General features: G+C 38.9%; 1 protein-coding gene across 1 annotated transcript in view; it reads left to right on the top strand.

Annotated features, from left to right (window-relative positions):
• The window catches only part of MICU2 (mitochondrial calcium uptake 2), a 155307-nt gene that overhangs the window by 104017 nt on the left and 35352 nt on the right, over window positions 1-15938 (top strand). The window contains exons 3-5 of the mRNA XM_054813967.1: window positions 9529-9560; window positions 9674-9749; window positions 14408-14455. Coding sequence (XP_054669942.1) covers window positions 9529-9560; window positions 9674-9749; window positions 14408-14455 — 156 coding nt within the window. The remainder of the gene's footprint in view (window positions 1-9528; window positions 9561-9673; window positions 9750-14407; window positions 14456-15938) is intronic.

Consider the following 15938-nt stretch of genomic DNA (forward strand, 5'->3'; position numbering starts at 1 on the left):
TTTTTCCAGTTGTCACTGTGAGAAGATAAGGACATTCCAATTACCACGATGGTCTCCAGAGCTCCCTTCCAACTTCAGCCTTTCCATCAGTGAGGCAATTTCCCTTAACCACTGGGGAGCCTCACTTCATAGGTCTTCCCACAAGCTTCTCTGAAACTCCTGAGACCATCTTTCGCAATCACCGAAAAGGTGCTGTTTGTGCTATATTCCCTAGAATTTTCTTCCCTACTGGGGAAGGAAATAAGAACAATAAGATGTTCGAAAGGATGTGTTTAGTTTAGGGCAGCCTTGAAGAAGTCAAATTCTAGACATTTGTTGGAAGAACAAGGCACTAGGAGAATGAAACAGGAGCAATGATTACTGCCATCATTAGAGTAGTGCAGCAATAAAAATCGAGCATCCTGCTGATGAGATTTCCAGATTTCACAATAGCAGTGCAGAAGGACATCAGCCATCTCTCTTTTTTTTTTCTTTTCTTCCAAAGGTCTGACTAGGGGTTGCTGGGATATGATGAACAAAAGTTTCCCAAACTGATATTTCTAGCAAAATTCCATTATAGTTTTCCAGTCAGCTGTCACCTCTTGGAACACTTTTTTGCAGTGTTTCTAAGAACTTTTACTGTGTGTTGCTGTAGTGGAAGTAAATTAATCTTTAGAAGAAAAATACTGTTTTAACAAAAAGAAAGCATTAATGATGGTATAAATAATTTTGATATGTGATAGGGTGAAACAGGGAAAAAAGTGAGCTACTATATAAACTGGATCTAAATAGCTTTTTATATTTACAGGACTCTTGAGAACCCACTCAATTTATGTGAAATGTCAGTGCTCCCAGTTACTTACCCACTGCAGTAATTTAAATTGGCTTGATGCACTAATATGTCATCTATTTACAGCTTGGACACAAGTGCTATAAATGCCCTACATCTGAACAGAATTATGGTAACAGAACTGCATTTTTCATGCTGATACCATGAATAACTTCAATTTTTTCACAAAATATTTCCAGGTTCAATTTTTAAGTTATATCAAATTATTGCTTTTTCTTTTCTGTTCCACTAGGAATAAGCAAAATCAACAGTACCCTGACGTTTGTATTTGGATGAGTAAGTTTAAGAAAAAGCAAACAATTTCATAAACAAAGCAGTTGAACTAATGTCACTATTGTCTTTTGAACCCAATTCACAGAATCATTAGGTTGGAAAAGACTTTTGAGATCATTGAGTCCAACCATTAACCTAACACTGCCAAGGCCACCACTAAACTATATCCCTAAGCACCACATGTACACGTCTTGTAAATACCTCCAGGGATGGTGACTCAGCCACTTCCCTGTGCTTGACAACCCTTTCGATGAAGAAATTTTTCCTAATATACAATCTAAACCTCCCCTGGCACAACTTGAGGCCATTTCCCAAACTACAGTTTAGTAGTAATACTATCTTTCGAATGTGTGAACATGTATTTGTGTACACATAAACTGATGAGATAATGCATGAGCAAAAGTCTGTTGGGAGCAACAGGACAAAGTAGGTGACACACATAGTTGTTTCTGGCCTCGTTATCTGTAATTCTTGCATGTTGGAGTGTTCGTTATATATCAAAGTGCAATAAATAAACCATACAGTTACTTCATATAATTTGACACAGTTTGATATGATTTGCAGTTCCTGCTTAGGGGATAAATTGCATCAAAGCAAGAAGGTGAAAAAGATAGTCCTCTCTGACACATGCCCTCTTTTTCCTTACTCCAGGGTTAGTAATGTAGCTTTATGCTAGTGATAAATTCCCACTCAAAAGATGAATTCTTCATCTGGACCGCAGTTACATTTGCCAGCAAGTGAATCCAATTTGTAACAATTAACAGTTAACAATCTTTCATATTCCTGTGCGTAGTCTTTAACTGTATTATATTTTTTTTACATTTTGTAAGATGCATGTGAAAAGTAGCAGTTTGTCATGGTAGGGAAGATCTGCAGATATGTGGAAGAATACAAATTAGAAAGGAAGTGGCTGAATGACATACAATAGGGATAGTTGCTACAGTGGTGATGGTGGCTGTATATTGAGCACATAAGCTTAAATCAAGTCTTACACAGTGAAGTAAGAGTCAATTTCTGGTGTTGTTAAGGTATTGACCTTTCCTTCCTTCATTTTGATTGTGGGATGATTAATTTGCACACATTTTCATTCTGAATCCAAATTAATCTCTGCTTACAATTAAGGTGCAATTTGTGCAAGTTGTACATGCAGTTACATTTTTAACTGTGTCGTTTGAATGTTGTTGTTCTTATCCTTATCCTACTTTATTTGTTCTTCTAATTTTTCTTATACTTATTTTCTCTAGCCGTAAACTAGATTACAGAGCCTTTAGGCCGGGGATCATGACTTCTAACACTGTAGTAGAGGAACAGAATTAAACCTCTAGTGCTACGAGGCTATCATAATAGTTTATCTTCATCTGTTCTTAGTACCTTAACCTAGCATGTGCTCTGACACTATAGTATTTAAAAAACTAGTCTTTGTTAGCAATAGGAGATGACAGAATGTCAGGTCAGAGTGAGTCTCTTCAAAGTTAATGGAAGGAAACAGGTAAGTCCAAGGCCTGTATTAGACACCTATCACAACCTGGAATAAATTGCTCTTTTGCTGTGTCTGTTTCTCTCCTTGACTATAAAGAGAGCCTGGGGTCATTAGTCAGGATGAGGTTTGTAGACCGAGATAATATCTTTTATTAGACCAGCTGCTGTAAGTTGGAAAAATTAGATGAGCTTTTGGGCGTATGAGCTCTTCTTCAGATCTGAAATAAGAGCAGCAGATTTCAAAGTTAATTATAAACCCTTTTTTACGTATGTCCTTACACCATCATAGTTACAGCAAAGCACCATAGAGATCACTAACTCAGATTTAGGCATCTAATTTTTAAACATCTAAATGAAGCCAGAGGAACCAAGTGTGAGGTGCTTATTTGGGAGTTCAAGGACTTGCGTTTCACATGACACATTTTTCCTCTGGATGCTGCCTCCAGTCCTCAGAAGCACCCCAGAGTGCTGGCGGCCTCTCCTGCCGGGGAGATGCTCCTGTGCCATCGCGCTCTCTGCTTGACTTCTTGCTACTTCTGTGTTACATGTGAAGTCTGAACTCGCATCTCATGCTCCTTTTGCAGCCAAGGGCTGCCGTTACGCGTTACACGTTAGGCTTTTCTGGTGTTCTGAAAGAAATAACTTTCTGTATGCTATATATCACTGCAGTGCACGTCTTGTGATGAGCTTGGAAGTTTGAACCTATTCGCAGCTTTTCCTATCTGCAGTTTGGATATGTTATTAGAAAAAGAGCAGATCTGGGAGCATATCACTTTCCCTGGATAATACCTAAGGAAAAGTTGTTCCCCTGCTCTCCCTGCCATCCCCACAGGCTGCTGCTGTAGTCCCAGTGAGGACCGAGCTGCTCGCGTGCTCCTTAGCCAGCACCACAGAATTTGCTTTTACCCTGATGCCTGTGGTTATTTTGGAAGTTCTGGCACCGCTGATGACTTGGTGCCATGGTTTCTACAGCAGGTTTTGAAAACTGGCTTATCTTAATTTTTCAGTCTGTTTCAGTTTCTTAAAAGACTGTGTCATCCTTTGATGTTTTCTCCCTGCATCAGCATCCCACCCTTTTTACCCCGGGCTGCCTTACTCACGTAGAAACCTTCCGGTATTGACTGGCTCTGATGCAACTGCTCTTCTGAAATGGAGATTTGCCAGCGCTGGCCTCAGCCCAGTGCTGTATATTTCTCATTTCCTCAGAGGAACGATTGCTCTAAATAAAGAAGGACAGATGCAAAGCTCGTTTTGTAAAGCATATCAGAAGCTTCTATTATTGCAAATTGCCTTTTCCACTGGGCATACTTGGATTTTAATTCAGGTGGTTCAATTTGCTAATTCGTGTGATTGAAATGACTTTTATCAATTATCTTTCAATGGAGCAATGCACTAGTTCAATAAAAGCTTTCTAGCTGAAGTGGATTCTTAATTCATTTAAATAGCGCGCTCATTTATTATTCAGATATTGGTTTGCCAGGAGCTATCATAGGAATCTGACCGCTTGGTTTGTCATTCTTTCAAAAAGCCTTAACTTTTTTTTGCTATCCTTGATTTATCTCCAGTATCACTAATATCACCAGTATTTCCAAAGGGGGTCTTAAAGAACTAATTACTGGCTTAAATTTTTGCCCTTTACGTTATTGGTTTAATGAGCAGTAAGTACTTTATAAATGCATGGAAGAGCTTTAAAGAGCTCGGAACGTAAATAAGGCAGGTACACAAAGGACACCTTGTTGAGATAAGGTACTCGTATCATAAAAAATATCTGAGAGAGAGCTGGGAATGAAATAGAAGCTATTGAATTTCAATGAACTTCTATTTTAGGCTAATTTAAACAAAAATTTTAACAGGATCTCCCCAAGGAAATCAACACACAGGATTCTTATCTAACCCAGCCCGCTGGGGTGTAAGGGCAGGATTCTCAGAGTTCAGCTTACGTGAAAGCTGGCAGCCAGCTAACATGGAGAAATCCAAATTCTTGTTCCTGTGGCAGGCAAGGCTGCAGGCTGGGCTCTGCTGTAAAGGTTGCGGCATGAGCTGCGCGCAGTTTTTAAAATGCCCCAATCCTCAGAGTACAACTGCTGAAAAATCCCATCCAGCTTAAATGATTCATTTCACTCAACATTTTGCAGAATCAGAGTTTGAGTTGTGACATTCTTAATGTTATTCTTAATTTTTCATGAAAAAACTAGTGGTTTCCTAGTACCCCAGTATGACTTTGAACTTGCCAAGCCTCAGCAAAGATAGCAGTGATTGCCATCTAAAATTAAAAAACTGAGAAGACTTTGTTGTTGTTGTTGATCACTGTGTCTATCTGAAATGGAGCTAAAAAGAGATCCTGGTCAAAGAGATCCTGGTCAAACCATCTCAGTGACTTTGCTGATAAAAGGGACAGGAGTTTGTTGTCCGCCTGGGAAAAGATACTTATTTTATACTGTTCTCATTTGAAGTTAAGGCTGTGGAGGAAGATTGATTCAAAAATTAATTTTAATTTCCATGTTACAAAAATAGAGCAATCTTGCAGACATGTAACATTGTGCTTTCTTGCACATAGTAGTAACTTTTCTGCTTTGTCATTTGATTATTGTTGTTATAATGGTTGATCGTAGTGATTTTGTTCATTCTTGGACTCTAAACGTCTTTTGTCAGATCTAAGCCTTTCCTTAGCTGTACAGGTGTAAATGGGTGTTACTGAGTGCAAGCGGGTACTTGTTTAATTCAGCCCTTTCCTAATGTTAATCCTAACATTGATGTCAGGTCCATTCTACATCTTAGTGTAAAAAACTGATAGATGATGGAAACACTTCTATTGTAAGAAATGTATGTGACAAAATACCCAGGTTTGCTGAGGGCAAATTAAGGCTGACGTAGCTGCTCTTGGCAGTGTTTTCTTAATTGTAGTTGTCAGCTAACTTTCTTGGCTAACAGCGCAGAATTTGTGTGCTCCTAAGTCGACTTGGTATTCATTCAACTTAAAAAGCTAAAATGGCTTTTTGTCCATGAAAGGTGTGTCTGTACCTCGTTGTTGTTTCATGGATCCGCTATAGATGATGAAAATTAGATGATAGCATCTGTAAAATATGTAGAGAACCTTGAAAATACTCGTTGTCCTTTAAGTCAGAATTCCATCACAGTCTTGGCAGGTCTGTAGGAAAAGAAAAGTTGTTTTCTTCTCATTCATTCAAGTTCAAAACAATAAAAATTTCAAGTTTCTTTTTCTGATACAAAAGTAGGACTCTTACTACTACAAACAAGTTTTCTAATATGTAATTAATTTACCTATTAGTAAGAATCTATCGAGGTAAAAGAATAAAACTATGGAAAAGTGCATCGTACAGATCTTTTACTTAGTAGGTGAAATAGTTCCTAATAATTATAACCATTGCTTGTATTCCTCAGAGAGAGACTTAGATCCTGATATATTTGTAGTCATGTCAGGAATGACAGAACCGAGATTTAATTGATAGAAAGGAAGATGCTTTTTTTTTTTTTCAGTGTCCAAACTGTCTAAGAAAACTGTTCATACCTTTGCAGTGCATTTTCTGCGAAGAGGAGTTAACCTTCTTTTCCTAATTATTGTGGACAAGGCCTTAAAAGACCTGGTTCCTCAGAGGGCTGCGCATTTGACATAGTAGTATGCAATATTAACAGAGCTTTCCTTATTTGTGTTTAAAGGGATCTTATTGTTAGGAAGAGAATAAATGGAGAGAATAAGCACCAAGAGCTGAATTGGTATTCAAGGAGCATTATGAGTGCTACGATAAAAGTAGCCGATGTTTCCAAGTGAAAACTGAGATTTGAGTTTTCACAGATGATTTTATGTGGTGACGGTATCCATAGAATATTAGTGGATTTAATTCTTAGAAAATTGTAAAATGATTATTGGAGGAAACTCACTCTACAGTTTAAATTTTTACATTATTATAAGATTGTATTCTAATACTTTACACAAATGGCTGTATGAAAAACAACACTAGTGTCCCAAATATCAGGTTGTTTCAAAAAAATTCGTGGCCTACCAGTGCACATGCTTGCTGACATCTGTATGCCATTTTCATTTGACTAGGTTATTAAATCTTTTGATTTTGAAGCCCATTTGAGAAGAGCACCATTAAAAGGCTCCACATTTATTACTCTGCTGTATTTACTACTTAGAAAAGTAGAAATATCTTTGCTTTTCTCTCAACCTGGCCCTTTCCCTCCTGCCTTTTTTCTTCTTTTATTGTAGCAGCTGCCCCTTGTGCAGTCAGCCGTGGTAGGGAGCAACTCTCGCCCGCCTCATTCAGCCCCTCGCCACGTCCAGGGGTGATGTGACTGTGCTCCTCTCCTCTGCTAGTCCTTTCACCCATGCCAAGATTTCCCAGTCAAGGATGCCATTGTTGTTACTGTCTTTTCATCTCTGAAATGGGTCAGGCGGTGTGTCAACATCTTAAACATCCTCTGGAGGGTGGCCATAGCTGAATGCAGGGGGGCAGATGCTGATGCCTGCCACAGCCGTTTGTATGAGCTCTAGGCAGGTGCAGTTGTGACTGCGGGCTGATGGTCCACATGTCTGCAACAGATTTTCCTTCCCTTTCTTAATTTTTGTCATGGGTAGTTCTCATTGAGGATATGTTCCCTAAAACTGGGTAGCTGAAGTGTTTCAGAGTTACTGTGCTGAATACAACATGAAGAAGAGAAACACGGATTTAACAAAGTGTAGAGCCCCACAAACCTGGCCAGCTAATGTCTCAGCTGTAGCTCCCAGTGCTTTCTCCTTACCTTGTATCAATTATTCATGCCTTTGCTGTACCAGCTCGCAGACTTCAGCTTGTCTCCCTTCATCATCCTCCTGGATGCTGGCAAAAGGCTGCTGCCCAGTACAGCGCTGCGGTAGCAGTTGCTGTCCCAGATGTGAACGCTCTTGGGGCCACCAGGAGAAAGGAATGAGTGGAGCCACTGTTAACCAAATAAGAGTGCATGGCTGGCTTCAAAACAGACAACTACGGAGAGCATTTGCAGGGAAAATCACTGCAAGGGAGGGTTCCGTTTTTTCTTTCAGATGCTATTTTTCGCAGACCTACAGCCTGACTCATTCCTTCTTGTAATGCTCCTCACTGTGTGCATCTCCCAGAGCCGAAACAGCTGCTGTAGTTTAATTCCACGTTGAATGTGCTGTACAGAGCCATTGACATTTCAAAGCTGAGATCTGAATCACTTAATTTGCTAAATAGCCATTCATTAAAATGCTCTGCAGTAGTGAACAGTGTTGAACTGTGGTGTTACATCTCACTGCTCAGGACTCAGCCTTGCTGGATATAGGGATTTTTACTTGCTCTCCCAGGCTGTTATTAGTCTGACTTCTTGTATCTCAAAGTAGAGGATTTTGTACTTCCTTTGAGCTAGAAGGTATCTGTCTGTGTAGCTTTATATATGTGTGTATACGTGTGTAAATGTATGTTCACGCACTGCACAAAAATGTATTCATCCACAGTAACAGGTGGTGCTGGCAACACCTGTTGCTGGGGTCACTCAACACTCCAGTATTAAAACCCTAATTTTAGTTGCTTATAACTTTTGTCAAACTTAAACATTTGGGTTGCAATGTTATGTGCCAGGTGTCTGCCTTAGGCTGATTTGGGGGAGGGGAGTAGGGAGAGGAATTTATCAACAAAACTGTTACTGCCAGTTCAGGGAGCAGAGGCCAGGGCACTGGTTTGCCTGTGCTGAAAAATGAACTGTGGCTGACTGAGATGTTCCAGCAGCTTCCATTGTTGGAAGCCAAAAGTTGCCAGTGGGGACCCCCTGCAGCTGGGCATGTCTTTTGCCAGCATTATGGAAGTTCAGTTTTACTGAGGATGCACCTCCATCTGGATAAATTATGGGCCTCTGAAAATGCTTGGTAGAAGTTTGTTAACAGCTGCCCGCCCGGCTGCCGTTTCCACACAGCGATTCTGTGCTGGTGACCCTTCGGATACAAGATGCCCATGAAGCAGCAGAGTACGCCTTGGAGTCTGAGCATGGAGCAAAGCAGACTGCTGCACGCAGGGGCACTGCTCCTCAGAGCAAATGCAAGCAGCTCGGCTTGTGCTTACACAACGTGAATAAATAGGAGGGGATGGCTGGCTGGTATCCAGAGGAGCTGATGGTGAAGGAAGGGAGCAATGCGCTGAGACTAGTAAGAGTGAAGGACACAGAGGTTTAAGAACCGTGTGAGGAGAAGTGCTGAGGAGACAGACTGGTGTGATAGGGCAGATAGACTGAGAAGGGATGGAGCACAGCTCCTGCCAGTCCCTGACTGCAGGATTTCTGTGATCCTTGCCTAACCAGCTGAAACGTTCCACTGCAGCTCCTCAGACGGGTGATTTACACAGGAATACGACCTATACTGCTGCCAGTGGCTCCCCTGTTCGAGTGAATAGACTTGAACCTACTAATAAACACTTAGGAATTTGCATGGTTTCATCTGATGCTGTTTCAGGAGGCAGAGTTGTTCAATTTACTTCTGCTTAATAGAAACATCAATATTTTCATTCTTTTTTCTCTTTTTTTAGTATTTCTTAGCTCTTGCATACTCAGTCTGCACTTGATGGGTTATTATGTGTGCATGCAAATCCCTTTGTAAATACTAGAGTTGTTTCTTACTGTATAATCTTGTTTTGGAATCTGTACTACATGTGTAGCTCACAGTATGCAAAATCACACTAGTAAATCAGTCATAGATACCAAAGCGGTCTGTGGTTTCATCTAGGCTGCAAGTACATTTGAACAGACTGGTCATATTATTTTTAAATGTTGTCCTTTCTTGATCGTTGTGGGAATTAGAAACAAACTGCCTCCAGCAAAATATTCTGTTTCGTATTACTTAGTATTTTCCCATAAAAATCTGAAGAAATGCCACAGAACCTGATCAAAGTTTAAAGTCAGTTTGTTATTGAATGACAATGATTTTTTTTTTATTATAGGTAAAGCCTCAGCCAAGAAACTGACAAAAAAGGTAAGCAAAATGTTCCTTTCCTTCTTCAAAAGAACTTGCATTCTTTCTGTTACTCAACTGCATAGACTTCTCTTTCAAACTGGCTTTATATTTTCTTGTTTGTGTCTTTAAAGGAGGTAGATGCTGCACTGCTGTGTGTTGCCAAAGCTAAACCAGGACCGACCTTTTTTAGAGAGCTTGGTGATAAAGGTAATGAGCACTTTTGATACTGAAAAATACATTTTGCTTTTGATCTCATTATATGGTATGAATTGAATGTATTTATAAAGAAGGTTTCATGGATTTGACTTCATCCCCATCTAGCCAGTAGCTGCCTCCTTGGCAAATCTCTCAGTTATGCAAGAGAGAGTAAAGAGGCAGGACTGGGCATTCAAAGCCTTCTGAGGTGCAGGAGGAGACATGAAAGAAATCGGAACGCCTGCTTGGAGAAAAGAAAGAGGCTAAAGGGATGACTTCAGCACAAAATGGACTTTTAAGACTTGTGGTTAATAAGCTGCTGTTTCACTATATAACTTAAATGCATGGAAACTAAGAATAAAAATAAAATTTGTATCTAGTTACGTAAAGTGGCATCCCTGATTCCAAGAGCAGTTGAGCTTATTTCTCCCTCTTCAGGAGTTCAGTGGCCCTTCACAGAACCGATGTGCTTTGGTTTCTTTTCACCCAGCATTTCCACCTTACATCAAGAAAACTCTGAGAGCCGGGATATTGTTTGTATAACAACAGGGAGTTAAAGAACACCAAACAAACACATCATTAACATAAATTAATTGAAGGGAGAAAACAAACAAGAGGATCAAGGAAACCAAATAGATGAGCAATTAACCATTTCACCAGTAACAAAGACTGAAATCCCCAAACTAATGAGAAAGACCGACAGCGTCTATTCACAAACTTTCTGTATTGTAGAGTTCAGCCTGAATCCCTTATCCCATGGACAGTTCTGGAAAATAAAGCTGCCTTTGCACTGTGCAGTTCCTTGGCAGGCATGAGGCACGTTCTCTCCATGCACAGCAGATCCACGGGCATGGCTGGCAGAGCAGCCCTCAATCTCAGCCCGCAGTGTTTCATCTGCCCTTTGGCCTCACAGTCTCTTCTGACCGCGGTTCATTTCTTGCATCCTTGTGCAGATGTGGAGGGGTCTTCAGCTGGGTGCTGTGCTTGTCAGTCCATTCCTGCAAGCCCCAGCACACTCCAGCAGCCCTGAAACTTCTCTGAACAAGTTGAACAATTTTTTCCTATCCTAGGGAAGGCTGGATTTTGTATTGGATAGTCATTCGCTGCCTTTTCAAATTACTAGTCATCATGTGCCTTCTCAGGATTGGGTTTAAAGGATTCTCAGTCTTTAAATTCTTGGATACTCTTTCTCTAGCCTTGCTTTTTTAGATCCTTTCTTTTGCTAGTGGTTGACACTGCAAATTCCAAAAGCACTCTGCCTGGGAAAACAGGGAATCCACCAACAGAAAGTGAAAACATAGCGAATCAGCGCAGCCTCCTTTTATTGCACCTCTCCCAGCTGACTGCTTGGCAGAAAGTGGCGTCGGTGATGTCTCAGCCTGATGTCTTTTGCATTCTGGACAAGGCATTGATCTCCCCTTGCTTGGGACTGTGGGTCCATATGCTCTGTCCTTCAGAGGTCAGGGAGGAGTCTGAGACAACGCAAGAACATTCAGTGCAGTCATCCATGTCTCCACAACACATGGAGTTTTTACAGTTTTTGGTCATGATACCTCTTTAGTGACTTCGATGCTTTTGCTTTGAGATGCATTATTATTACATTTCAAAAATGTAAATATTTATGTATTAAATACTGCTCTTACAAGTACCAGAATAATAAATCTACACCTGTTCCACTGTTTAGCCGAGACTATTTTAACTACCTTCAAATTGTTATTTAAATATCAAGTAGAGGGAAAACTGTCATCAGTCCAGTTTGTAAAATGTAACACTAGGGAATTCTGCCTTCTAGTGGGCAGTTTTAAAATTCATGTCATATTTTGTGGCTATACTTATGATTTATTCAGCAATAAGAATATTGTACTGTCAGCATTTGCTCTAAAATTTGAGGGTAGAGATTTCCAGGGGGAGATAGAGAAGGTTCATTTAGTGTTAGAAAATGACAGCATTTTGCCAATGCTAACTGCAAATACTTGGCTACAAGTATGCTGAGTCATTCAACAGCATGTGAAGCTTTTATCTTTTAAATTTTGCTTGGACATTAATATTTTTTTTAATTTAAATTTATTGCATTGCATCTTTTAATTTGAGTAACTTTGCAATGATTACTGTAGAATAAAAAGAAAATTACCAAAAAATTTAATGTACTTTATGGATAAGGTAAATTGGCCATTCACTACAGGTAGTAAAAGGACAATAAAATTAAAAGAAGAATTTTTATGGAAATGGTCCACAAGTTAAAAAAAATGTTATCTCACATTATTTTAATATAATCAGTCTGCCAGAAAATGTCAGACAGGCTGTAGATTTGCTTTAAGACACTGAGACAGGTTTTAAAGAACAATCAAGATTTTTTTTACATATTTTCATTATATTTCCCTTTTTACCTATTTTACTGTAGCAACTTTTCAATCAGGTTACGATAAGGTGATGAAAACAGAGTCTGTGTCTCGCCTCTGCCATTTCTTGCAAGGCTCTTCTTTCCAGCCCTCTGCAATTCAAGTGAATAGAGCCATCATGCTTCTCCCTTGAGCCAAAAAGCAGAGTGTTGTCTTTAAATTGGTCTTTTCTTTACATCCTACCATCTCCATATAAATTTTGCAGATTCTTTCTGCAAAATTTCATAAGGTACAATGTTCCCTGTCTACCCATATACCTAAAACTCTCCAGGCACTCAGCATTTTGTATCATCTCAGTTATTATGACAAGCATAATCTGACATGTTAATATCCTTTCAAATGCTTTGATAACGATGCTGTTCTTATATGACTCCTTTCAATGTGTCATCTCTTCTTTTGTATCCCAACACTGGGCTCTCCTTGTTCCATTTTATCTAGCATAAGCTGTTTGTTTTCACTTTCCAGGTCTTCCCTAGACTACCCCTGTGCAGCACATCTCAAGACAGCCAAGAGGCAGACTCCCACTTCTCCTTGGCCAGTGATGCTGGCCTTCATCACTTGCTGGTTAAATTTTCAGGCAGGGATCTTTGTGCTGATACCATTGCAGTCCATGACTGGGAGGTGTTTTCTATATAGACTTGAAAAGTTACCTCCTTGTCTTCCTTTATTTTCTTCCTTTAAACGCTCTTCTGCTGTGTCACACACAAAACAAAATTAGGGAGCAGGAATCTTGATCACTGCCCATCACACTATTTGCTTGATTTTTTTTCCTCCTCTATTTGTTTCTATCCATTTTTTAATCTTGTCTTATACTTAGGTATATAAGCTAAAAAAATGGGGTAGGAATTCTTTCTCTGGTTTCAAATGTGTAGAATCCTGGACACTTTGTCTAGGAACACGATTCCAAGTTTTACAGCAATGCAAATAATAATTTACATTCTTGCAACGGCAGTAACCCTAAAACTTATAAGCAAAACTAAATCTTTGAGATGAAAATATTTTTCATTTCCAGTGTATTGTATGACTCCAGTACTGTGCTGGTTTACACATGATGCTTGCTGGATAATAGCCTTATTTTGATGGAGAGGAAAGCTGAGATATGGAACCAGAGTGAGTTGGCAACAGGATCAGCATTAGACCTGTCTTTAGCTAAGACTTGTTCTCAGATTTTCAGACTCTTGCATTCAGCAATTTAATATTTCTAAACTCTGGTACTTAAAAGTGTTAAGTCACTGTCTGAGGTCAAATACAAATGCTGTTGGCTCTGCACAGTAATTTATCAGAAGTTAATTGTTTATCACTGAAGCTTAAGTGGATTCCTTATCTATCAATTAACTAAATATAAATTATAAAAAATAGTTTATCTTTGCACAGATAGGCATGTTTGAACTTCATTATTTTAAGCAGCTTCAGCATTATACAATGTTTAGCTCACAAGTTAAAAGTAGCTCAGTTATTTTGAAAAGTGATTTATAAAAAAGCCCTTTACATTTTTTCTCCAAACATTATTGCAGGGCAGATGGTTCAGATTCTGTTGTTTAACCACCCTTGTTATGCACTCTCTATCTTTAGCTTGTACGCTCTATTTCGACGCTATCACATCTTTGTGTTTGTTCAGGCTTTTCACTTAAGGCGGTATTTCAAAGGAAAACACTGGAATTTTCCTTCAAAAGGGGGGAAAATACTTTCACCTTGTAGAAAGGACATGTTCCTATTTTTAAAAAAAAAAAAAAAAAAAGAGGCAGCCTCCTCTTGGCACGCAGCCCAGCGGTACTATCAGCACAATCTAGCAGCTTGGCAGCTTTGCGTGTTGCCATGTTCCCCTTGAGAATTAGAGGGAAGCTATTCTCCGCCTTCGCGAGCCTGCCAAAGGATGGAGGACTTTGATCCTTCGGGGTAACGTTAGAGTAGTTCTCCTCCCAGGTACTAAATGTGACAAAGCACATTTAATTTATTTGCCTTTTATATAAACATTGAATGTTTTCAGTGAGAATCCAAAGATTTAGTGTAGGCCTTTTACTAATACCAAATAAACCTTACTTTCGTGATTAGACATGAACATTGATGAGTCTCTGGATAGGGAATTTTACCTTCACAGCACTAAAAACAGAAGTAAAACCTTTATTAAATAATAATGTGGCTTACTTTAATAACTTATTTAAGACTATGTTAAACTACATTTTTTATATTTATAAGATTTGATCTTTCAAGTCTTGCTGTAAGTTTTGTGAGGTTTTTTTTGCAAGTCATTCTTTAACTCTTTTATTTCAGGGTTGATATCTTATGCGGAGTACCTATTTTTGCTGACAATCCTTACAAGTAAGTATTGTATATTTAAAATACGTATGTGTAAATCCTCAGCTACTAACAGCTTTCCAGGAACTTTTTCTGATTTTTTTAAGTTCTGAATTTCTACATTATAGTAAAACATAAAGAACTATTGTATTTAGAGTGATAAGGCATTAATATAAATGGATGTAACTTGAATTGATGGCAACTTACTTCCATAGTGCCATCATTGGTCCATAGCAGTACTTTAAAAATCGTGATAATCCCTGCACCATGGGATCAGTAAAGTCTTTGAAGAGACTTTGAGAGAGGGGAGACGTCGGTTACAGGACCACATAATAAGGGGAAGAAGAACACTGGAGGAAGTTCAGTAATTTGTCTTCTGGATAGTAGTTTTAGTCATTTTGAACAATGAGACATTAACACTATAGCTCATGCAGTGGTGTAAAAAGCTGTTGTGGTGTCTGAAAAGTTGTTGCCTATTATTCATGTGATCAGCTATGCAATGCATGATATACATAAACAGCAGTCTTCTGTGGTATCTTTTTGTTTGACTTTTTAATCCTTTTTATTTTTTTTGCTCTGTTCCTTTAGATTTTATTTCTTCCAAGTATTTTCCTTGTATTTCTGCCCCCCCTCCTTTGCTTTTTCTGTATCAGACACTTTTTTAAAAATCTTTTTTGTTTGATACTTTTTTTATCTGCAAACAGCAGACATTTCTTGTTTGTGCGTGGAAGTGAGCTCGGTCTCATGGTATCAGTGGATGGGGAAAGGAGAGAAGGAAGCAGTCGTTCTTATCCCAATGGACTGTAGATGCTTGAGCCTCATCACTTCCATGGCTGCGAGGTGCATCACAGGGGCGTAACCAAATTAACAAGTTTTCCTTGCTCTAGAAATACGCTCTGTCATGGTGTAGTGAGAACAAGTAGTGTTGGTCTCCGGAGTCCAGTCTTCACAGACAATGACTGTTGGTACAAACCTCTCGCACAGTTTAGATAGAACTTTTACAACTTACGTCATTTCTCAGCAGAACTGCATTGGGAACTTCAACTAGTACATAATATTACATAGTATATATAAATTAATATAACCTATGTACCATACAGATGTACTGTTTCACCAGTAGTGACTGTCCAGTGCTACACACAACTTGAACAGGAGTTATACCATGTGTTCAAATGCTTTTTAAAATCAGAAATAAGAGTCTAGCTCAGTTAGAAAGCTGATTTAAAAATATTTGTTGCAACTCAAAGAGGGATTTTTTTTTTTAAAGCACAACCACATTATAACTTCAGAAGAATAACTTAATTAAAGTTGCAGAAATAGGTGCCAAAGATTCTATTTCTTTAAAAATCTGTGGCAGCTGAAAGTAAATTCATGCTGATTTATTGGCTGAAACAATTAGAAAATTGAAGTGGTATCAGAGTAAGTTGTTCCACTTCTCCAGACAATCAAGTAACATTATTTTTCACAGAATTTATATAGGAATGTATTGAACTGCAAAAACAAAGGC

The sequence above is a fragment of the Grus americana genome, chromosome 1, assembly GCF_028858705.1.
Source record: "Grus americana isolate bGruAme1 chromosome 1, bGruAme1.mat, whole genome shotgun sequence".
Classification (NCBI taxonomy): domain Eukaryota; kingdom Metazoa; phylum Chordata; class Aves; order Gruiformes; family Gruidae; genus Grus; species Grus americana.